The 25,266-nt window shown below is 41.4% G+C and overlaps 1 protein-coding gene across 1 annotated transcript; it reads right to left on the reverse strand.

Annotated features, from left to right (window-relative positions):
• Positions 1 to 18,366: 18,366 nt before the first annotated feature.
• On the reverse strand, positions 18,367 to 23,505 carry ptmab (prothymosin alpha b). The gene is made up of 5 exons (XM_085806110.1): positions 23,455 to 23,505; positions 20,352 to 20,417; positions 20,149 to 20,233; positions 19,927 to 20,012; positions 18,367 to 19,270 (listed from the first exon to the last, which is right to left on the reverse strand). The coding sequence occupies exons 1-5, from the start codon at positions 23,497 to 23,499 to the stop codon at positions 19,226 to 19,228; spliced, it is 327 nt and encodes a 108-aa protein (XP_085662236.1). The 5' UTR covers positions 23,500 to 23,505; the 3' UTR covers positions 18,367 to 19,225.
• Between the last annotated feature and the right edge of the window lie 1,761 nt (positions 23,506 to 25,266).

The following is a 25,266-nucleotide window of genomic DNA, read 5'->3' on the forward strand; positions in this document are numbered from 1 at the left end:
ATGCTCTTCAGCTCGATGGAGTGATTCCTCAAGTCTCTGACTCAGTTCTTCTCTTCTCTTCTCTCTGGCCCTTTGTTCCATCTCTCTTCTTCTCTCCTCCTGCCTCCTCCTCTCCTCCTCCGTCTTCCTCTCCTCTTCTCTCATTTTCATCTCTCTCATTGCTCGATGGAGTGATTGAAGTTCTTCTTGTCTCTTCTTCTCCTCGGCCTCCTTTGCCCTTTTTTCATCCTCTCTCCTTCTCATCTCTTCTCTCCTCTCCTCCTCTCTCCTTCTCTCCTCCTCTCTTCTTCTCTCCACCTCTCTTCCTCTCTCCTCCTCTTGCCTCCTCTTCTCCTCTCTCCTTCTCTCCTCTTCTTTCATTTTCACGTCTCTCATTGCTTGATGGAGTGATTCAAGTTCTTCCTGTCTCTTCTTCTCTTCGGCCTCTTTTGCCTTTTTTTCCTCCTCTCTCCTTTTCCCTTCTTCTCTCCTCTCTTCCTCTCTCGTTCTCTCCTCCTCTCTCGTTCTCTCCTCTTCTCTCTTTCTCTCCACCTCTCTTCTTCTCTCCTCGTGTCTCCTTTTCTCCTCCTCTCCCCTCCTCTCCTCTTCTTTCATTTTCATCTCTCTCATTGCTCGATGGAGTGATTCAAGTTCTTCTCTTCTCTCCTTCTCTTCCACCTCTTTTGCCTTTTTTTCCTCCTCTCTCCTTCTCTCCTCCTGTCTCTTTCTCTCCTCTTCTCTCCTCTCCTCCTCTCTTCTTCTCTCCTCCTGTCTCCTCCTCTCGTCATCTCTCCTTCTCACCTCTTCTTTTCTCTCCTCCTCTCTCCTTCTCTCCTCCTCTCTCCTTCTCTCCACCTCTCTTCCTCTCTCCTCCTCTTGCCTCCTCTCCTCCTCTCTCCTTTTCTCCTCTTCTTTCATTTTCTTCTCTCTCGTTGCTCGATGGAGTGATTCAAGTTCTTCCTGTCTCTTCTTCTCTTCAGCGTCTTTTGCCTTTTTTTCCTCCTCTCTCCTTCTCTCCTCCTGTCTCCTTCTCTCCTCTTCTCTCTTTCTCTCCTCTTCTCTCCTCCTCTCCTCTGCTCTTCTTCTCTCATCATGTCTCCTCCTCTCTTCCTCTGTCCTTCGCTCCTCCTCTCTCATTTTCTCCTCTCTCATTGCTCGATAGAGTGATTGAAGTTCTTCTTGTCTCTTCTCCTCGGCCTCTTTCGCCCTCTGTTCCTCTTCTCTTCTTTGCGCCTCCTCTCTTCTTCTCTCCTCTTCTCTCATTCTCTCTTCCTCTCTTCTTCTCTCCTCCACTCTCCTCCTGTCCTCCGCTCTCCTCCTCTCCTCCTGTCTCATCCTCTCCTCCTGTCTCCTTCTCTCCTCTTCTCTCATTTCCATTTCTCTCTTTAATCGGTAGAATGATTCAACTTCTCGTCTCCTCATCTCCTCAGCCTCTTCAGCCCTTTGTTCCTCCTCTCTCATCCTCTCCTCCTCTCTCCTTCTCTCCTCCTCTCTCCTTTTCATCTCTCTTGTTGCCCGATGGAATGATTCAAGTTCTTCTTGTCTCTTCATCTCCTCAGCCTCTTCAGCCCATTGTTCTTCCTCTCTCCTTCTCTCCTCTTCTCTCCTTTTCATCTCTCTTGTTGCCCGATGGAGTGATTCAAGTTCTTCTTGTCTCCTCCTCTCTTGAGCCACTTTCGCCCATTGTTCCTCTTGTCTCCTTCTCTCCTCTTCTCTCCTCTTCTCCTCCTCTCTCCTTCTCGCTCCTTCTCTCCTCCTCTCCTCTTCTCTCCTTTTCTTCTCTCTCAATCGAAGTTCTTCTTGTCTCCTCTTCTCTTCAGCCTCTTTCGCCCTCTGTTCCTCTTCTCTCTTTCTCTCCTCTCTTCTTTTCTTCTCTTCTCTCATTTTGTCCTCCTCTCTCCTCTTTTCTCCTTCTCTCCTCCTCCTCTCCTCTTCTGTCCTCCTCTCCCCCTCTCTCCTTCTCTCCTTATCTCCCCCTTTCTCCTTCTTTACTTCCCTCTTTCTCTCTTCTCTCCTTCTCGCCTCCTCTCCCCGTCTTTCCTCCTCTCTCCTTCTCTCCTCTTCTTTCCTCCTCTCCTCCTGTCTCCTTCTCTCCTCTTCCCTCCTCATTTGTTCTTGATCTCTCATTGGTTTGTTGAAGCAGTATTCACACTCGTATGCGTTATGGTGGCCCACTGGTCTGTAGTATTCTCCTCCATTGAAGACATATACAAATCGTCCATGGATAGTACTTTTGTGGTAATGTTCGTAGGATACGCAGGGAGGCAGTATTTTATGACATTTACAGCATTTGAGATTGTCGCCCATGTAGTACTCTGATGGTGCGTTCCCCATTTTCAATTAATTCTTCACAGACTAAGCCGTCATGTTCAAGGGCAGTCTGTGCTTTCCTGAAAGATAAAAGTTAGATAAAATGAAAAAAAAAGGATTTTTTTGGTGTGTAACACATGATAGCAGTAGCAGTCCCTCACTATTGATTTATAACATTTGGCAAGCAGATGTACCCATGAACCGCTAAAAGACTTAATTCTACTACCTGAAGCAAATCCTCCATTCAATGAATCAATTGCAAAAATCCACACCAGTTACACACCTTTTTACTGTAACATAACTGTAAATACACTGAGTACTGAAGGATGCAAAATTTAGTCAGTATGGCGACTCCTCCAGTGATTGTACCGGACTCTTTGTCTAATATTAAATTTGTTAGACGATCTTGAACATTTAAGTGTGACAAATCGAAAAAACTATAAGAAATCAGGAAGGCGAAAAATACTTTTTCACGGCACTGTATGCAGGTGGGGATTTTTGGGTCCAGTGCATCAGTTCCCTAGCCTGACAAGCCAGACTATATCATAACATGTCTAGTCTGGCAACGACCGGTGAACCTCGGCTCAATCCAGCCTGGTGAATGTCAGTAAACGACCTTGGACTGCCATCTAGTGGCCAGTCTTGTGTGCATCTCTATCACCTCATCTATTTTAAACCTTTGTTTGGGTTCTTTTATAGTTATTGTTTCCTTCTGGACACTGTATCGTAATTATGTCGATTGGCTGCAGTCTGTTTATAGTTTGTTCTGTTGTTGTCGGGTTACTAAGAGGCAGATTGTTCTCCAGACGGCACCTTCGACATAATTAGCTCCCCACCCTAGGTAGTAAACGAGCTATGTGCATCTCAATTTCTGTGTTATTATTTTAATCCTTTGAATGTTCTGGATTTATTTTATCTCTTGAGTAATGCTACTCACACTTTGACACTTAATTGTTGAGTTTTAACAATGATTGTTAACTACACTGTGTAATAAATGTATTTTTATTTTTCTACTGAATGGGCATTGCATTGATGGATTGGAATCTGAATCTGAATATTGTGCACAGTAAAGTTTTCAGGGTTGTTTTTATAACCTGTATTAGTTGGGAAATTGTAAATGAAATGTTTGGCTCGTGTATTTAATCTAGTCTCTTTTTTTTCTATAGTTGCTAAGGTGCAAAGACAGAGAATAAAATTTAAGCACCCTTCCATACTGGACTCCTTCCAGATTGTTTAGACTAGGATTGTTATTATTACCCACATCACATTGTTGCCAGTGTAAATCTGAGGAAGGTCATTTAGTTTATGTTTTATGGCCCTGTGACAAAGTCCAACAATTATGGACCAATATAGTTAGATAGTGGAGATATACAAGTTCTGAATACCTGTGCTGCTGCTTCTTATTTTTGTTTTGTTTTGTGTATACAAGTATAAATGTAGGTGAATAGGTAGACATGTGTATTTGAACATGCAGGTGTATACTCCACAATTTAGTTTATATTTATTTTATTTTACTTTATTTTATTTATTTATTTATTTATTGTATTAACCTTACCTAAAATAAATTTCTGTCTATTTGTTTATTTGGTTATACTTTACTTGAAGGTATCGTCATAACAGTGACATGACACCATCATGAACATGTCATAAACATTATGTCAATGTCATAACGTTATTATTAAGTGTCATTGGGTTTTTGTAGGGTTAGGGTTAACTGAATGACACTTAATGACAACGTTATGACATTGACATAATGTTTATGACATGTTCATGATGGTGTCATGTCACTCTTATGACAGTGTCATGTCACTCTTATGACGATACCTTCAAGTAAAGTGTTACAGTTTATTTCTACTTAATGTTATTTTTTATTTTATCTTTTTTTTTTTATCTTCACAGCTTGTGTGCTGTAATTCCTACAGTAGGCTATAGACAGGTCTGCTATACATGAAGGAGCACAACGTTAAATATTAACAACCACAACCTCTGGACTATTATTGGACTTGCAGTCTGTAAAATAAAGCTATCTCTGGGTTCCAGTTTTTGCCCTCTGGCATTCCTCATATAAAACGTAACCGGTACAAGCACTCCTTCCTCTCTACTATTTCCCTTTGAATTCAGGACAGTGCAGGAGGATCAGATATCAGAAATCCTGTGATTGTCATTGTATGGGCATTCAACAAAATTACAGGTGCTTCTTTTCATGTGATGATGATGATGACGGTAGTAATCGATAACATACGGTACTGATTGCACGTTTCCTATCTTGTCTTGTCCTGACATATGCTCAGCTGACAGTAACAGTTTCCTCACCGCTCCCATCCGATCCTTCCTCCCTCACATTCCGAGGACGGGAGAAAGTGTCCTGGAAATTCTATGAGTTTTTCTACTCTTCATTATTCCCGAGCTGAACATAGCCTATGCAAATAAAAGCTGAAAACAATAACTAGTGCGGGAAAAAATAGACTTGCGAAAACAACGAAACTAAAACTCCTGTGAGCACAGCTGACCACGACCACAGTCACAGTGCTCTAGAACAGCCGTCTGTCTGTATGAAGCGGTAAATGCTGTGAGTTATTAACAAGACGAAGCAGAGTTATCATTGGGGAACTGCATGGGAAAGAACTGTGAAGCTCAGTCAGGTTAAGTTGTGTTGGTTTTGGGTTTGAAGCAGTAGCCAATGGCCGGAGTGGGAGGGATTACTGCTCCGTGTTACTGACCCACAACCCCGTGTCCTACTTAGACTAATCAACGAGTCATTTCTACTGTATTCTACTGTATTTTCGGCTTGAACCCGGCAAAAAAACAAAAACAAAATGCTGATGTGTAGGCTGTTATAATTAAGAAAGAGGAATTACAAAGTAATTTAATTAGTTTATCAATACACCAGACTTCATAACATTAACATGGAACCATATCTTTCTTCTGCTGCTCTAGTCTATCCTTCAACATCACATGAAATCAGCTACTTACCAGTGACCAGCGAGGGAAGAGGAACTGTCTGAGTTTACACTGTAGCTGCTTTATATAAGTCTGCACACACAGACACACACACACACACACACACACACACACACACACACACACACACACACACACACACACAGAAACACACACACACACAGAAACACACACACACACACACACACATAGACACACACACAGTTCCCAGAAATGTCTCCCTTGAAACCTGAAAGTGAAAGTAAACTTTCCTCCCATTCTGATGAGTATGTTACTGTTATCTCCCACAGAGTAACATAAGTCTATCCACCGTCCCACTACTCACAATGTATCTTTATTTATTATTTATTTGTATATTTATTTTTAATTGATTAAGAAATTGATAACGATCAGTCCAATGTCTGTATAGGTTTTTAGTTTTGATGCACTCTTCCTCCATATTAGATTATATTGGACTATATATTTACTTTATCGATCCCACACTCTGATGTCACAGCAGCAGGTTCATAACACATAGTACAAACAGTAAGGATATATCATTTATAAGGACGATGGAGGTGACTGTGCTATGGGGAACCGGCGGCACCCATCAGTTAAGGAGAGACAGGTTAACACAGTTTAGATAAGTAAAGATTATTCAGATACTTTTTCAGCTTTGAATAAGGAAAGAGTCAAATAGTCCAAACTGAGCTCAAGTCACAATAACAAGATGAATTCATGGTAACATAGTGACCAACCGACTTTGCAGCATTATGAACTGTTTTAGTGTCTCTCAGATCGTTGTTTTGGTTTGGACAGCTGCATTACTGTAAGGAGGTGATGTTGCTGTGAATCTGAATGTGGACAAGTTAGGAGGAGCTGGAGGTGTTGCTGGTTTCCTGTACGGCCTCAAATACCAGTCTCAAGATTTGATGGATTTTTAAAAAAGAGGTTGATGAACCTGCTGATGAAAGCTAATGAATGCCTGTCTCAGTCATGTGACCAGGTGTACATGCTGATTAAATCCTTTCCCATTGCTGACAAAGCCTGAGGTCTTGGTGTGTTCTGTTCTCTCGATTGATTGACACTGTGAACTCCATATTTGGAAGTGCTTGTGACTTGTGTGCTTGTGGTTCACTGGTTCCTGAGGAAATACACAAGTCGTTTTCGTGGCTTGTTCCCTTGACTTCAGGAAGTGAAGTTCCTCAGTAAAGTTCACAGAAACAATCTACATTCTTACATACTGTAAACCTTTCAAAAAGTGTCACTGTTACTTTGGTTTGTGGCAGCGATGCCGAGACGCCCGGGATTCATTCATTGGAAATTCGGACCCTAAACTTAACATGCACGTGTATTTTTTTCACAAATCCTGCCCTGAGTTCCTTTAAAGGGATAGTTAAACATTTTGTCAAACTGGCCCATTGCCATAATCCCTATAGTCATAGCAGTAGGTTCGTTACCTTTAATTGTCGGTGCAAGCTGTTTTTAGAACGGCGGAGCAGAGCCGTGAGCTGCTCAGAGCTACACTACGGAGGCTCATGGGATTTCTTGGTTTCCCTCATCAAACTCATCAAATACACAATCCAACAACTCCACAACGCTCTGGTGGACAAGTTGTGACCTGCACATTCACCACGCTATGAGATAATAACACAACGTTACCAGACAGAGTTGTTTTAGAGGGAAATGCAGAGACTGCTTGATGAAAAACTGTCCCTGAAGGCAACGCGCATCAGAGGTTTTGCATGAATTCACCTCTACCTCCTTTCACTGTTGTAATTATGAATTATTGAGTCTAGATGGTTTGATCCATTTAAAACCGAATGAACAACACAAAGAAAAGACAAACAATAAACACAACAACAACAACAACAACAACAACACATAGGCCAGTGTCATGCTCAGTTACAGTAACAGTGGCAGTGCAGGAACAGTAGAAGTTCTCCAGTTTGGCCACCAGAGGGCAGCAGCACAGAGCAGATGGAGCTGACACCAGTCAACTACTTCAGGTTTACAGTAAAAACAGGATTGATGAAAATATAAAATATCTTATACGTTCACGTCTGGTTTCAAATCAAGTGTTTTTACTTACACTTTTTTTTCATCTGGTTAACAATCAGTCATTAAAGCTTTTATTCATTTAATTTCTCATTTTAATAACATAAAAAAGAAACACAAACTGAAGTAAGTTATCATCTGTTTACATCACTGAACAGATGTAATTGCTGTTACAATTTCAATTACAATGTTTACACGTCACATTTTAGTACCACTTCACCCATTTTGGAACCGCGGCCGAGCAGGTACTAAAAGAATAGTACCGGGTACCAGGTTCCAGGTACTTTTACATAATGGAAACGCAAAAAGGCCAAGTCGAGTCGAGTCGAGTCGGTATCATGTAGTGGAAACGCAGCTTAAGTAACTAACTCATTAACTGATTCGCTAAATATCTCACTCACTTACTAGATAACTAACACATTAACTCACTAACTAAACAACTGAGTCAATAACTAGATAACTAACTCATTAACTCACTAACTAAACAACTAAGTCAATAACTAGATAACTAACTCATTAACTCACTAACTAAACAACTAAGTCAATAACTAGATAACTAACACATTAACTCACTAACTAAACAACTAACTCATTAACTAGATAACTAACTCATTAACTCACTAACTAAACAACTAAGTCAATAACTAGATAACTAACTCATTAACTCACTAACTAAACAACTAACTCATTAACTAGATAACTAACTCATTAACTAAACAACTAAGTCAATAACTACATAACTAACTCATTAACTAAACAACTGAGTCATTAACTAGATAACTAACTCATTAACTCACTAACTAAACAACTAAGTCAATAACTACATAACTAACTCATTAACTCACTAACTAAACAACTAAGTCAATAACTAGATAACTAACTCATTAACTCACTAACTAAACAACTAAGTCAATAACTAGATAACTAACTCATTAACTCACTAACTAAACAACTAAGTCAATAACTACATAACTAACTCATTAACTCACGAACTAAACAAGTAAGTCAATAACTACATAACTAACTCATTAACTCACTAACTAAACAACTAAGTCAATAACTAGATAACTAACTCATTAACTCACTAACTAAACAACTAAGTCAATAACTAGATAACTAACTCATTAACTCACTAACTAAACAACTAAGTCAATAACTAGATAACTAACTCATTAACTCACTAACTAAACAACTAAGTCAATAACTACATAACTAACTCATTAACTCACTAACTAAACAACTAAGTCAATAACTACATAACTAACTCATTAACTCACTAACTAAACAACTAAGTCAATAACTAGATAACTAACTCATTAACTCACTAACTAAACAACTAAGTCAATAACTAGATAACTAACTCATTAACTCACTAACTAAACAACTAAGTCAATAACTACATAACTAACTCATTAACTCACTAACTAAACAACTAAGTCAATAACTAGATAACTTTGTTGGCTTCATTGTAAGGTAAGGTAAAGGTACTTTATTAGTCACATATACAGCTAGTACAGTGAAATTCTTTCTCTGCATTTAACCCATCCCTGAGGAGCAGTGGGCAGCCGCGGTGCAGCGCCCGGGGACCAACTCCAGATTATGAGCCAGTGCCTTTGGTCAGGGGCACTGACTGGAGGATTAACCTAGCCGACATGTTTTTAGTGGTGGGGGAAACCGGAGCACCCGGAGCAAAGTAAACAAATGCACATGGCCAGACGGAGCAGCAGCAAAACAGCGGAAACGCGAGCAGACTTGCATAGTTTGTTCATTCTAAAACATTTATTTATTGAAATGTGGTGATATCTGATGATGACCCACGGCCGCTGGTGACGACTCTCTGACCAATCAGCCGTCCGCAATGTTTACACGTCACATTTTAGTACCACTTCACCCATTTTGGAACCGCGGCCGAGCAGGTACTAAAAGAATAGTACCGGGTACCAGGTTCCAGGTACTTTTACATAATGGAAACGCAAAAAGGCCGAGTCGAGTCGAGTCGAGTCGGTATCATGTAGTGGAAACGCAGCTTAAGTAACTAACTCATTAACTGATTCGCTAAATATCTCACTCACTTACTAGATAACTAACACATTAACTCACTAACTAAACAACTGAGTCAATAACTAGATAACTAACACATTAACTCACTAACTAAACAACTGAGTCAATAACTAGATAACTAACTCATTAACTCACTAACTAAACAACTAAGTCAATAACTAGATAACTAACACATTAACTCACTAACTAAACAACTGAGTCAATAACTAGATAACTAACTCATTAACTCACTAACTAAACAACTAAGTCAATAACTAGATAACTAACTCATTAACTAAACAACTAAGTCAATAACTAGATAACTAACTCATTAACTCACTAACTAAACAACTAAGTCAATAACTAGATAACTAACACATTAACTCACTAACTAAACAACTAACTCATTAACTAGATAACTAACTAATTAACTCATTAACTAAACAACTAAGTCAATAACTACATAACTAACTCATTAACTCACTAACTAAACAACTAACTCATTAACTAGATAACTAACTCATTAACTCACTAACTAAACAACTAAGTCAATAACTAGATAACTAACTCATTAACTCACTAACTAAACAACTAAGTCAATAACTAGATAACTAACTCATTAACTCACTAACTAAACAACTAACTCATTAACTAGATAACTAACTCATTAACTCATTAACTAAACAACTAACTCATTAACTAGATAACTAACTCATTAACTCATTAACTAAACAACTGAGTCAATAACTAGATAACCAACTCATTAACTCATTAACTAAACAACTAAGTCAATAACTAGATAACTAACTCATTAACTCATTAAGTAAACAACTAACTCATTAACTAGATAACTAACTCATTAACTCATTAACTAAACAACTAACTCATTAACTAGATAACTAACTCATTAACTCATTAACTAAACAACTAACTCATTAACTAGATAACTAACTCATTAACTCACTAACTAAACAACTAAGTAATTAACTAGATAACTAACTCATTAACTCACTAACTAAACAACTAAGTAATTAACTAGATAACTAACTCATTAACTCACTAACTAAACAACTAAGTAATTAACTAGATAACTAACACATTAACTCACTAACTAGCCAAACTAACTCACTCACTAAACTGACTTGTGAACTAACTGAAGTGAAATATTTTAGTAAATTATGAAGATTAAAAATGAAAAAGAAAACAAACACTGACAAGAGACGAGAGCTGCACATGGTGACACACATACACACTCCCTAATGAGGCTTTGTGTGTGTGTGTGTGTGTGTGTGTGTGTGTGTGTGTGTGTGTGTACATGCATATAAAAGGGGTAATGGGGGGGGTTCAAGCCTGTTAACACACCAGCTGTTGCTAGGCGAGCCCCTGGTTGCCAGGGCGATGTATAGACCCCTGACGGTCTGGAGAGTCAGGAGGGTGTGTGTGTGTGTGTGTGTGTGTGTGTGTGTGGTATTTCTATAGGGAATTGGTGTGAAGGTAACACAATGGGAGTGGGTGTGGTGGAGTGTGTGTGTGTCGGGGGTCAACCATCTGCATGAGTGTGTTGTTTTTCAAATTTAAGTAGATTTCATTTAAATCTTTTATTGTTTTTTTTATTTAATTATCTATCTATCTATCTATCTATCTATCTATCTATCTATCTATCTATCTATCTATCTATCTATTATTAGTATTCAATAACAAATAAACAATATTCCAATCAGGTATAAATAATGGTGCAAGTTACAGTGAGATGTTAAAGAGTCTATCTATCTATCTATCTATCTATCTATCTATCTATCTATCTATCTATCTATCTATCTATCTATCTATCTATCTATCTATCTATCTATCTATCTATCTATCTATCTATCTAGTTCTATCTATATATCTGTCTGTCTAGTTCTATCTATCTATCGTTCTATCTATCTATCTCTATCGTTCTTTCTTTCTTTCTATCTATCAATCGTTCTATCTATCTGTCTGTCTATCTATCTATCGTTCTTTCTTTCTTTCTATCTATCTATCATTCTATCTGTCTGTCTGTCTGTCTGTCTGTCTGTCTGTCTGTCTGTCTGTCTGTCTATCTGTCTATCTATCTATCTATCTATCTATCTATCTATCTATCTATCTATCTATCTATCTATCTATCTATCTATCGTTTCCTAACTTTGCGTCCAATTAAAATCCCATGGGGCGGTCGGTGTTTGACTTCCACTCAGTTTCAGTCAGTATCTGTGACCACTTCCTCTCCGGCTCCATGTTTTCAGCAGAAACACGACGTTGTTAGTAAAGTCTGGTCCAGCTGTCGTCATGGTGAAGTGAAGGTTTATGAACGAGTGAAGTTTCCAACACGGGTCCATGAGTTCAGCTCAGTGACGCCCCCCGCTGGTCAGAGAGGGGAGGAAGACAGAGAGACGCCTTCAAGGAAACAATGAATGGACTGATGAATAATAAACTGCACAAGTTACTGTAATCAGAAGCAATAAAGAGTTTTACATGTTGAAGAACTTTTTTAACAAGTAGAACTCATTAAACTGCAGCCATTTGATTACATTTTAAAAGTCCAGAGTTGTGTCGACGTCCTGTTGACTGCTTTACAGTGAACACAGTTTCCCCCTGCTGCCAGTCTTTATGCTAGCCGGCTTTTGTCCTTGCATCTCTTTACGTAATGTAACATCTCCTCCACAGTCCAGCCTTTGAATTGAATTGAATTGAATTGAATTGAAATTTGTTTATTTCGGTCATACAACACCAACATCAAAATCAACCATTCTGTGTGAACAGTTTAGCCAACACATATTATACACAATTGCAACCATACACACACACAAAAAAAAAGAATATATCATACAGTGACCGAAAAGGGAATAGGCTGAAGCCCAAGGCTTATATTTGCCTATCCTTTACACTCTATGAAGTTAAATTACCTAGATGTCAACAGTCCAAAATAATAAAATGGTAAATGGTCTTGTATTTATATAGCGCTTTACTATACCTGAACGATACCCAAAGCGCTTTACAGTACATCAAATTCACCCATTCACACACACATTCACACACTGATGGTGGTAGCTGCCATGCAAGGCGCTGACCACGACCCATCAGGAGCAAGGTGGGTAAGGTGTCTTGCCCAAGGACACTACGGCAGCAACCGGGACAGAGCGGGATTCGAACCGCCAACCCTCTGATCATTGGACGAGCCGCTCTACCACCTGAGCCACTGCCGCCCCGATGAAAGTAATCATTACTGTATTTTATAATTTTTCATTATTTTACATTTCAAGGCTTTCTTAAAACTCAACAAAGAACTACATGTCTTCAACTCATCATTGAGCTTATTCCACATTTTAACTCCTGAGACTGAAACACATCTGTATTTTATATTAGTTCTCACTTTACACATTTCAAAAATCAATAACCCTCTTAAATGATAGTTTCCTTTTCTTAATTTAAATAACTGAAGGATACAAGCTGGAAGGCTGTTGTTCTTTACTCGAAAAATGATTTCCATTGTCTTTAGGAACACAATATCTGAACATTTTAATGCATTAGATCTTATAAATAGTGGGTTGGTAGGTTCACAAAAGGTTCACAAAAGCCTGAAAATAAAATAAGAAGAACTTCTCTAACGTTTCCTCCGCTTAAGGTGTCCCTTAAAGTCACTTCAGCTGTTGCACAAAAAGGCCTTAGAGACCAAAGTGAGGGAGGAACTGAAACTCAAAGGGACCTCCCACTCTGTCAACTGTGACACGATGCATAAATCAACAGAATCAAGCAATTTCAAATAATCAGAGTAATTTTACGTCTGTATGTTCACTGTGAAGTCCCTCAGCTAAGGAGGAATCAAACCTTCAATCTTTATGTAACCAGTGTCTGTAAATAAATAAATGTGCTCAACATAAAGAAAAGTACTCATCAAAACCTAGCTGCATGTAGTTATGTGATCAATATCATGTGTAGGCTACCCACACCCTCCCTAACTTTGCATTTTAGGTAAGAAACTACTCATTTGGAACAAGTCTAAATTTTGATTAGTACTGATACCTGATGAAGTTTGAATTAGGGAACTTGTATAAAACGATAAAACGTTCTTCATTCAGCCATGAGGGATGAGTTCTATTTGTTCATACTGAACCATAGGAAGATGCTTCAGTGTTGGAACATGCACAATAAACTCACATAGATGCGTATTTTGTGGTGTGGTCTCAGTTTTTAGTTACTGGTAGTGGTAGTACAGGTTGTAGCCTAATTGCATTTGACATCCAATAATGAATTCTGTGATATAGTTTGAGAAGTTTAAGGCAGTGGTTCTCAAACTTTTTTACATCAAGGACCCTAAATTGACACAAATCAGACCACGGACCCCCATTGGACAAAATTTTGAAACACCAAAAATACACAAATATTTGTTTGTGACTGAAGAAGAACGTTACTTTTTTAGTCAGTGTACGTTCAAATTAGGGCCAATGGTGTGAATTTTTGGAAATATTGTAGAGAAATGTCTACAAAAACTTTTAATCATTTCTCGAAAAAAGTGGTAAACCCCCCCCCCAAAAAAAGGTTTTAAAAAATTCTCAAAAAAACGTGGTAAAATATATAAATTTCTAAATAAATATGTAATAAAAATAAAAAGGTGGTAAAATTTTTCAAAAAAAGAAAAAAGTTAAAAAATTCTAGAAAAAAGTGGTAAAAAAGTGGTCAAAGAATTTAACCTGTGTGCTATATTGTTTTGTTTTTTTATGTGTTCTACCAAGGGACTGCAGATGCAAATTAGCTCAGAGCTAACTAACATGGTCGCTCTACAAAAAATGTATATATTTATAAAATATTTTATAGTAATATTCAAAGCAATATTATTCTTGTTCTTGTTATTATGGTTTTTGCTGTTGTGGTGCATAAAGTAATTTTCAAAAGGTTCATATCAGCGAAAGAGAACACTTATCCTATAAATAAGAGCATAGTGTCTGTTGTTTCTTGAACGTACTTGCTAATGACCATGTTGGGTTTAGTTTTTTATTTGGTTTATTTCACATATTCAAATGAGACGTTCACAGAACGTTACGTTGCTGCAGTTTTCTCTCCACACTTATGAACCGGTCTGCTTCCGGTGGTCCTGCTCCTCCTGGCGGTCCTGCTCCACCTGGCGGTCCTGCTCCACCTGGCGGTCCTGCTCCACCTGGCGGTGACACTCTACTCTCCCCGGAGGAAGTGTCGGCAGAACTGAGGAGACTGCGTCCTGGCAAGTCGGCTGGCCCTGATGGTGTTTCAGCTAGACTCCTTAAGGACTGTGCTGCCCAGCTGGCTCTGCCTCTCCGTACCATCTTCAACCTGAGCCTGCAGTCATGTAGGATCCCTCTTCTCTGGAAGACCTCGTGCCTGGTGCCGGTTCCCAAAGTGGCGAGGCCAGCAGGAATCAGTGACTACAGACCAGTAGCCCTGACTTCTCATATTATGAAGACTCTGGAGAGACTACTACTTCACCACCTTCGACCTCAAGTACAGCATTCTGTGGACCCCCTGCAGTTTGCATACCGGGAGAACATTGGGGTGGACGATGCAATCATCTACATGTTGCATCGGATTTACTCTTACCTGGATGAACCTGGGCGATATGTGAGACTGCTGTTTCTAGACTTTTCCAGTGCCTTTGACACAATTCAACCTAGTATTCTGAGAGGAAAGCTGGAGAAGATGGGTGTAGATCCAACCATCATCTTGTGGGTCTATAACTATCTTACAGAGCGGCCACAGTATGTGAGGCTGGGGAATTGCCTGTCAGACACAGTGGTGAGCAGTGTAGGAGTACCACAAGGTACTGTGCTCTCACCTTACCTCTTCACACTTTAGACTGCAGACTTCACATCTACATCTGAATCTTGCCATGTTCAGAAGTACTCTGACGACACGGCCATAGTGGCATGTGTGAAGAAGGGACAGGAAGATGAATACAGGGACCTGGTGGGGGCGTTCACAGTCTGGTGCAACAAGAACAACTTGTTGCTTAATACATCAAAGACCAAAGAAATGATTATTGACTTTGGCAGGTCCAAAAGATCCTTACGGCCTGTGACTGTGGATGGGGTGGACATTGAGAGGGTTCAGTCATACAAGTACCTTGGAGTACACCTTGATGACAGGCTGGACTGGTCCGTACACACAAATGATGTGTACAAAAAGACACAATGCAGGCTCTTCTTTTTAAGAAGACTCAGGTCTTTTGATGTCTGTAATGTAATGCTGCGTATGTTTTATCAGTCTGTCATTGCAAGTGTTACATTCTTTGCTATTGTCTGCTGGGGTAACAACATCAAGGTCAGGGACAGGAACAGACTAGACAGGCTCATCAAAAAATGTAGCTCTGTGATGGGGGAGGGAGCGGAGCTGGTAGAGGCTGTGGTTAAGTGGAGGATGGGGTGTAAGTTGAAGACCATCCTGGGTGACCCCCAACACCCTCTACACAAAACCCTCTCAGGTCAGAGGAGCAGCCGCAGCAAAAGGCTCATCTCCCTGACCTGCAGAACTGAAAGATTTAAGAGATCATTTGTTCCTGCTGCAATCGTTTTATATAACACTTGTTAAAATGTTTTTTGTGTTCATCTTTTTTGTCATTGTTGTGTGAGCTACTGGACTAACTTGAATTTCCCTGCTAGGGATGAATAAAGTATTCTCTATTCTATTCTATTCTATTCTAACTCAAGTCTTTTTAAAACTGAGCCGTCGCCTTTAAAAAACCTGATCTCACTGTGATCAATAACTTGTTTTTTTTTTATTGATTAGTTCCAGTTTGATGTTGATAGAAGGAAACAAGCTGAGTGTGGACACAAGGGGGCAGCGAAGCACCACAAACAGCTACAGAGGCTAATTATCATCAGCTGTGGTCTAATGATTTACTGTATCTAAAGATCAACGACTCTGACACAAATGAACATAAACTTCATTAATTCATAAAAACATAAACACATTCGTTATTTTAAAACCTTTTGGTGAAAACTGTGGTTGGTTTGTTTGTTATGTAATAAAGTTGTGTGATTACTGTAGAAAAAAAGGAAGAAGAAAGGGCAGGTTGGTATTTGCCCTCGGGGACGATACAGTTACAATATGACATTTACTGTCTATTAGTCACAGTTGTATTACAGTAGTTTTAACTGTTGCGTGTTTGTGTTACCTGATTATCCTGTTCTGGTGTGGAGGAGGAGGAGGAGGAGGGGGCGGGGCCTGAACCATTTACTAAAAACCTGTTAGTATAATAATAATGATTTATCAGAGTATTAATGTGTATCTCTGACCTCTGACCCCAGGTTTCTATAGCAACACACCTTTAATCTTTGTTTATTGATGTTTTACTTTCTTCTTTTCAGCTCATTTACAGTAACGCCTTTGAGTGTGTGAACGCTGATCCCAGGTCAGGTTGACGACGTACAGGTGACATGAGGTGAGAGGTCGTTTATCCTGTTGGATGACTGAGTAGAATACAAAAATGTACTCACGGTGTTTGTGAAAATGTCACAAAATATTAAAACATGTTATGAAATATTAATGTTTGTTTTGGTTTTTCTTCATGTCTGGTTTATTTGCCTGGAAACCTTCATTTTGCAAAACAAAACAAAAGTTCTCTTAACACCAAAGATTCAAAATCTAAAGTAAAATTAACTGTAAAACAATTAATTTTAAAAACAAATTAAAATCTAGATTCATACTTTAATGGACTAAAAACTAGATTCTTGACTAAATTAACTCGCCTATTCTTTGATTAAAATACCAAATTCTTAAGATTAGACTAATTAGATTCAAGTTAGATTTTTTTTGCTCTGCTCTTATGATGTGTTTAATTTCAAGCGTATGTATGACACCACTGTGATGGGCAGTTGCAATTTCATTGTAATTTACGTAATGCAGTGACAATATAGTCTGATTTGTATGTTACAGTAACTTTGAACAGTGAACTTATATAGAAATGTAACTATATAACTTCTAAGTGAATACTTACAAAAAGCTACTCACACCTGTTTGTAAAAATGCCAAGAAATATTAAAACATGTTAATGTTTGTTTTGGTTTTTCTTCATGTCTGGTTTATTTGCCTGGATTTTATAAACAATTGTATAATTTAGTTTGTTACGACGTTCGTTTTGCAAAATAAATAAATGAAACAAAAAAATGTGTTAAAGAACTAAAATCATCTCAACACCAAAGATTCAAAGTCTAAAAACAAATTCAAATCTAAATCCATATTGTTTTATACTTTAATGGACTAAAAACTAGATTCTTGATCTAATTAACTCATTTTTCTTTGATTAAAATACCAATTTCTAAAGATTAGATTCATTACCATCAAGAATACCAGAAAAGTCAGATTTGTATGTAACTTTTAACAGTGAACTTCTACAGAAATGTAACTATAAATTGTGTAAAAAAGTGCATACTTTAAAAAAAAAGTCTAAATATATACTGGTATGACGTCACTGGCTCCTCCCACATTGAGAGAGAGAGGGCGAGCGAGGCAAGAAACAAGCAGAGATACAAAGTACAGGAAATATTAAAACATTTTATGAAATATTGATGTTTGTTTTGGTTTTTCTTCATGTCTGGTTTATTTGCCTGGATTTTTTATAAACAATTGTATTATTTTGTTTGTTGCCATCATTTTGCAAAATAAAAAAAAGTGTTAAAGAACTAAAATTCTCTCAAATTAAATTAACTGTAAAACAATTAATTTAAAAAACAAATTCAAATCTAAATCCATATTGTTTTATACTTTAATGGACTAAAAACTAGATTCTTGACCAAATTAACTTATTTTTCTTTGATTAAAATACCAATTTCTAAAAGACTAGATTAATTACCATCAAGAATACCAGAAAAGTCATGATTTGTATGTAACTTTTAACAGTGAACTTATATGGAAATGTGACTATAAAGTGTAAAAAATGTCTAAATATATACTGATATGATGTCACATGTCACTGGCTCCTCCCACATAGAGAGAGAGAGAGAGAGAGAGAGGGCGAGCGAGGCAAGAAACAAGCAGAGATAACAAAAGTACAACTCACAAAATAAAAGTCCGGTTTATTGTCAAACAACAAACTTCGCACATACATCAAAACAGGCCGTCATAAAACAAAACAAAACAAAAAAAAGTCGCCGACAAAAACAAAAGAAAAAGGAAAAAGAAAAGAGGCTCTTTTCTTTGGCCTTAACCCTCCCATACAAACAAACTAGTTATGGTACAGCTAAAGTACATACATTAAATTTACTGGAATGCTCTGAGTTCAACGGCTTAAGAGGTTTTTGTCTTTCGTGTTTGTGTTTTATTTTTACATGTTTTTTTTTTTTCCTAGTATCTGTCGAGATATCGTAACATGGTAACCATAGCAACCACAGTAACCAAGTAAAACCTTTTTCGTTAAAGAAGCACCGATTTTGGTCTGACGAGATCGATCGCTGCCGAGAGAGAAACTGACCCCCCCCCTCCCTCCTCCTCCTCCTCCTCCTAACAATATGTACAAAAATATAAAATGTAAATAAAAATACAAACAAATTCTCCTTTCGTGTTGTTGTTGTTGTTGAAGCCTGATTTCTGCGTCGATGCGGCGGCGGCGGTTGGTTCCTCTAGAAAATTTGTTTTGCAGTTTTGAGGGGAGATGGATCGGTGGACGTGGTGATGTTTGTTGAACTCTACTTGCTAATGACCATGTTGGATTTTTTTTTTTTTTTACGTTTGTTTTGTTTATTATTATTTTTTTCCTTTATATCAATCAACCAATCAATCAATCATCCAATCAATCAATCAATCAATCAATCAATCGGTCCTCCCGCCCCTCCACCCGCGGCACTGGAAAAACAGCCGGAGGTGAAGAATCAGGAAGTGGTTCAGCAGGATGTCGCGGCGGGAAAACGCATCAATCGTCGTCGTCGGTTTTCTGCTTCTTGGTTTCGACGTCGTCCTGAAACAAGAAGATGAAGATGAAGAAGAGGAGTGAGTGAGTGAGTGAGTGAGTGAGTGAGTGAGTGAGTGAGTGAGCGATTTGGTCGAGGAGTCAGTGCGTCCTGATTGGTCGGTCGACTGTAAAAGAGAGTAACGACACCACCATTGACTCCCGTGGTAAGGGTTTAAGGGTTTAAGGGTTTAAGGGTTTAAGGGTTTAAGGGTTTAAGGGTTTTGTGCCCCTAGTGGCAGGATATGGGTATTGCAAAAGCGCCCAGAAAACCCATTCACTCCAATGTATGTGTGTTGCCCACTTGCTTGTAAATGGATGAAAACGGCCGTGTTTTTGTTTTTAGGTGTCTTGGTCATATCAGATTACACTTATAATTTGTTTATTACAAAATGTAGATTGAAACATTATCTATTTTTTTTGTGTGTTTTTTTTACTGGCCTATGTGTTAATGTTTATCTGTAAAGGATCCTCAATGATGCTATTAACGTGGGTGATCTATAAATGTCCTTAAATTATTGAAAATATGCAGAGATGTCAGTTCTTTAGTAAAACCCAGATTCCTCCACCAGGAGGCGCTGCCATTGGACCGATGCGTATCGTCGTTGTTACTCTCTGTTATTCCAGCGCTCTACTCTAGAGGCGTCGGCGTCTCCGTTTCTCACCTCGTCGTCGTCCTCGTCGTCCTCAGCCGCCCGTTTTGTGCCGCCCTCGATCTCGTCGTCGTCGTCCTCCTCGTCTTCCTCGTCACCTGCGGGATGAAGGACGATGAGCAGAGTGAGTGTTTCTGTTTCTGTTTAAATCCACTTTGTTTGTCGAGACGACGCAAAACTTTTAAATCGTCCGCCATCGTCATGGTCGTGGCCTTCGTCATCATCATCATCTACCTTCTCCGTCGTCTTCCTCGTCCTCCTCGTCCACCTCCTCGTCCTCCTCGTCGTCTACGTCCGGCTCGCCGTTCTCCTCGTTCTCCTGGGAACCACAAAGTGACGACAAGGAGTTAACAACAGAGGAAGTAGAAGTGAGCAGGATGTTGTAGGAGGAGGATGCGGTCGCCATGGTAGTGGCGGCGGTGGCGGTTGGACGTTACCTTTCCATTGGTGGCAGCATCTTTGCCGTTCTCCTTCTCCTCCACCAGCTTCTTCTCCTTCAGGTCCTGGAAGAGACAAAACAACAACAACAACAACAACGTTAATAAAACCAGATAATCAACAGAACTTTAACTTCTGACTCTAATGTGTCAACAAAATAAAACAAGAATTTTGAAAGTGGCTTTATCCACTGTTCAGATTTCGGTTCTGGAAATGTAATGCAAATTAGCGCATATTTCATTAGATATAGCAGCATTTATATATTTAAACATAAAATTTGACAAAACTTGTAAAACAAAAAATATTTGTCTTAATGTACGTGATAAACTTGGGAAGTTTCATGGTGAAATCTGTTAGTTTAAATTTTTTAACCATCAACATCAACTGTATCAATCTCTGTTGCTACTACACTCGTCTCTTTTTAACTTTATAGTCATTTCTATTTTTGATATCACTGATGTAAATTTCTATCTCTATGTTTTAGCTTTAGTCTCTCTTATTGTCTGTGTTGTGTGTCTGTTGTTGTGTTGTGTTGTGTTTTGCTATGGACCCAGAGTCTGAAATAAAGAGAGATATAATAAAAACACTTTACTTTAAATAAAAACTAATATTGCTGCTGCTGCTGCCTAATGGCCTAGTTAGAGGACTCCCAGTGCATTCTGGGAGTCCTCTCCCTGTCAGGATGAAGCCTCCTATTTAAACACCATATCGGTCTCTGCAGACCCCCCCCCCCCCTCTCTCCTCCTCCCCCCTTCCTCTCCTCCTCCTCCTCCCCCTCCATCCCCTCTAATGTGTTGTAATCTGATACTTTGATGTGGGCTCCCCGCGGGGCATTCTGGGTATTGTAGTCTTCTGCGGGCCGCCGCCGCCGCCATATGTCACGAGACACGCCCGGGAGAGGCACTGCAATACCCAGGATGCACCGCGCTCCCGTTTAAAATAACACAGGAGGGCGCAGGAGCACAGGGGGGAGGAGGGAGGAGAGGAGGGGGGGAGGAGGGAGGAGGAGAGGGGGGGGGGGTGATGGAGGAGGAGGAGGAGGAGGCGGTGAGCGCGCGACGCTGCCGCCGCTCGTTGTAACGGAGGACAATAGAAGAAGAAGAAGACGACACATGGCGGCGAGAGGAGCGGAAAAAAAAATAAAACCCCCGAGGCGGCGGGAACCGGAGCAGCGCGAGCACACACACACACACACACACACATACACATACACAAAAACACAAATACACACTCGGTCACCGACACCTCCGGGGCTTTTTCTCCGCTCCGCGCGCAGACCGGAAAACCGGCCGCCGAGCCTATTAATAGCTGCTCCGTTTCCTCGTTCTTACGCACAGACACACACACACACACACACACACACACACATAGAGGGACACACACTCACGCTGTTATTGATTAATTGCTTTACATAATCTTATCTCTTAAAGCCATTAATCTGAGCAGCAGCAGCGCGCGCTCACAGACCCGCTGTGCGTAAAAAGGCGCGTGTTGTGCGTAAAAACTCTCCACGACCTAGAAACACACAGAGGCTGAACGGTCACCCCGGATTAGAGCTGCTGCACCGGGCCCCGACTGCTGCACCGGGCCCCGGCTGCTGCTGCTGCTGCACCTCCTCCTCCTCCTCCTCCTCCTCCTCCTCCTCCTCCTCCTCCTCCTCCATATGTTCATTTGTTATAATCACTCATAGTGACTCACAGCTGCTGCTGCGGAGACCCCCACCCCTCCACCCCCAACACACACATAGACACACACCACCCCCCCCCCCCCTCCCCGCGGGGACTATTAAAGTTTTACCCGATTTGATCCAAAGTCCAACTGGATGGAAACGAACATTTAAAGAAGCAGCGATGAGGAGGAAGAGGAGGAGGAGGAGGAGGAGGAGAGACCCGGACGGACCACAAAGAGAGTGAGAGAGAGAGAGAGAGAGAGAGGGGGAAAACCAGACCAGCACCGTCACATCATCACACCTCCACAGCCCGGACACACACACACACACACACCTACACACACACACCAGAGAAGTGGAGCTACATTACAACAACAACAGAAAAAGAGAAACTTTCCCCTGAGACAGAAACACGCTCCACTACTGAAGAGAAGCGGAAGCTGCTGCTGTGTGTGTGTGTGTGTGTGTGTGTGTGTGTGTGTGTGTGTGTGTGTGTGTGTGTGTGTGTGTGTGTGTGTGTCTCCGGTAAACGGAGGCTGAATACGCGCAGCGGCGGCTCCGACCTTCTTCTTCCTTCCTGAGTCGGTAAACAAACCGAGTCGGTGCCCCCTCTTCATCATCATCACCATCACCCTCCTCTTCCTCTCCCCTCTTTCTCCCTCTCTCTCTCTCTCTTTCTCTTAAAAAAACGGAGCCACAAACAAATAACAATGAAGAAGAAGGAAGAAGCGGAGCCGCCAAAGTTGCTGTGCCATCGGTGTGATTACGCAGCGCCGCTCCGCTCCGCGCGCCGCTCCACGCTCCATTCAAACGGACCAACTTCTCCTCCGCGAGCCCCGGCGCGAGCTGCACTAAACAGCCCGTTAGTCCGGGTCCGGTGGCTCCGGTACCGGCCCCGTGCACACGGCTCTGGCCGCGGCTGCAGAGATGTGATGTGGATCAGATCAGATCAATTGTGCGAATAACTAAAAGGCGCGTCAGACGGAGCTCGGTCGGTCGGTCGGTCGGTGCTGGTCCGTGTTTGGGTTCGGACTCGGACCCGCTTGTATAAACAAAGAACCCGCGCAGAGTCAGACTGTCGGTTGGTTGGTTGGTTAGTTAGTTAGTTTCTCTCTCTCCGGACAATGAGCCGCTGCAGCCTGTTTCCGTGATGCGGTGCCGTGTTATTCTTCATCCAGCCGAGGTTTTTTACCACCGGAGCTCTGGAGGAAAAACACCGACTCTTCGTCCCTCCGCTGCCCGGCCGGAGGCTCCCTCTGCCCGGCTGAGCGCGGAGCGCAGCGACGGCGGAACGGATGTTTTTTTTTTGTTTCTTTTTCTTTTTTTTTTAAATCTAGGTTAGAGTCTGGAAAAGGTTTGTTTGTGGTGCCGAGGGGGCTCCGAGCTCCCCCCCGGTGCGTGGTGGTGGTGGTGGAGGTGTGAGGGCGGCTTACCTTGGCAGAGATATCCGAGCCGGAGTCCACTTTTGTGTCTGCCATTGTTTTGTTGTTGTTATTTTTTTTTTTTAAGTTGAATAAAAATAAAGGACGGCTGAAATGAAAGGTTGAATAAAGTAAATCCCTCTCTCTCTCTCTCTCCTCGCTGCTGCTTTGCAGGATCAATCAGTTCTTATGTTGTGCCAGTGGCCAATGCTGCTCACGGCCGAGCCTTTAATATAGGCTGCTGGGCGGAGCTCGTGGAGGAGGACGGCGGCCGCTGATTGGCTGCCGGCCCGCACAGAGGTGTTCTCCTCGCGCGTTGGAGTGGAACAATGGATAGAGTTTCTAAACCCGGACGCCACGCCCCCTCCTGTCCTGTCCTCCGCTGCTACTGTCCTCTCCTCTCTTCTCCTCTCCTCTCCTTTCTCCGCCGCTAAAACAATAATAATCCGACTCGGTTGGTCAGATAGAACCGGACAGAACCGAGTCTCGGTCCACCACCACGGACTTAACGTTTTTACACCGTGAACAGCTACGTGACGGACTGACGTACAGTGTCACAGTTTGATTGATTGATGTTCATCATCAAGCGCCGGCGACGACTCTACGGTTCGATTCCTCCCGCCCACCGCGCGCTGCACACACACAGGCACGGGCAACAAAGTCTAGATGCGGGGCAAGAGAGGAGAAGGGGGAAGAGGGGGGTATTGAGGGGTATTGGGGGGGGGGTAAATAGGTAAAATGTCGATGGTTAGTGGATTAAAAGCTTGTTACTGTCGCTCTCCTCCTTCCCGCCATATGAACTAACCAGCTCTACTATCAGTCAGATGAAAGGAGGAGGCAGGAGAGCGAGTAGCGCCGCCATCTTGGCTCCTCCGCTTTGGCCCCGCCCCCTTCTCTTCTCCTCTTCTCTCTCTCTTTCTCTCTCTCCTTCCCTTCGTCCATGTTTGAAACTCTCTCCCTCCCTCCCTCACTCACTCATCTCAGTGTGCGCACTTGACACTCCGAGTTTTTTTTTTTTTTTTACATAACAGCCCATAAATGTGTTCGCCAAGGTCGAAGCACAAATAAACACACGACGACGACGACGACAGTTCAGTTCGTTGGTTGAATTAATTAAAACACCGGTGTTGTGGTAGTGATAGTGAGTAGAGTAGATAACTACGGGGGCCGGGCAGGACACAGAGCTGGTGGCCTCATTTCCTCCGTCTCCATTGTTCGAGCGCGCAGAGAAATGCCCGCCGAGGAGGAAGAGGAGGAGGAGGAGGAGGAGGGGGGGAAGAAGCAGTGCGACATAGCTAACAGACATGCGATGAGGGAAAAAAAAGTGCCAGAAGAAACAAATCGTGTGAGGTGGTGCTCATCATCTTATGAAAACACAAATAGGGGCAAAAAACAAAAAACACGGAGCTTTGTTTTGTTTCCTTACCGCGGGGTTTTAACAACCGAGCTGAGTGGGAGCGGGAGGACAAAGCGGCAGTAAAGCGGCCGCCATTGCTCGCTCGCTCGCTGCTCGTTGAGGAAGGAGGAGGAGGAGGAGGAGGAGGAGGGAGGGAGGGGGATGGGAGCAGAGACTAGAGGACTCAGGCTGTGTGACTGTGGTCCGGTACACGGAGCAGCAGCAGCAGCAGCAACACAACCCACATCCACATTCTACTGCCATGACGCACTCGGCTGCCGATTGGCCGCAGAAGTGGAATAAACACGGCTTTGGCGCACGGCGAGCGCTGATTGGCTGCCGCGCACGTCCGTCTGTTCAAACTGAGCGCGTTGCAAAGCGTGGATCTGGATTCACGGGGATCCGGTTTTCTATCTTTTCTTTTTCTT

The sequence above is a fragment of the Trachurus japonicus genome, chromosome 17 (genome assembly GCF_045865225.1).
Source record: "Trachurus japonicus isolate A0001 chromosome 17, Traja_1.0".
Lineage (NCBI taxonomy): Eukaryota > Metazoa > Chordata > Actinopteri > Carangiformes > Carangidae > Trachurus > Trachurus japonicus.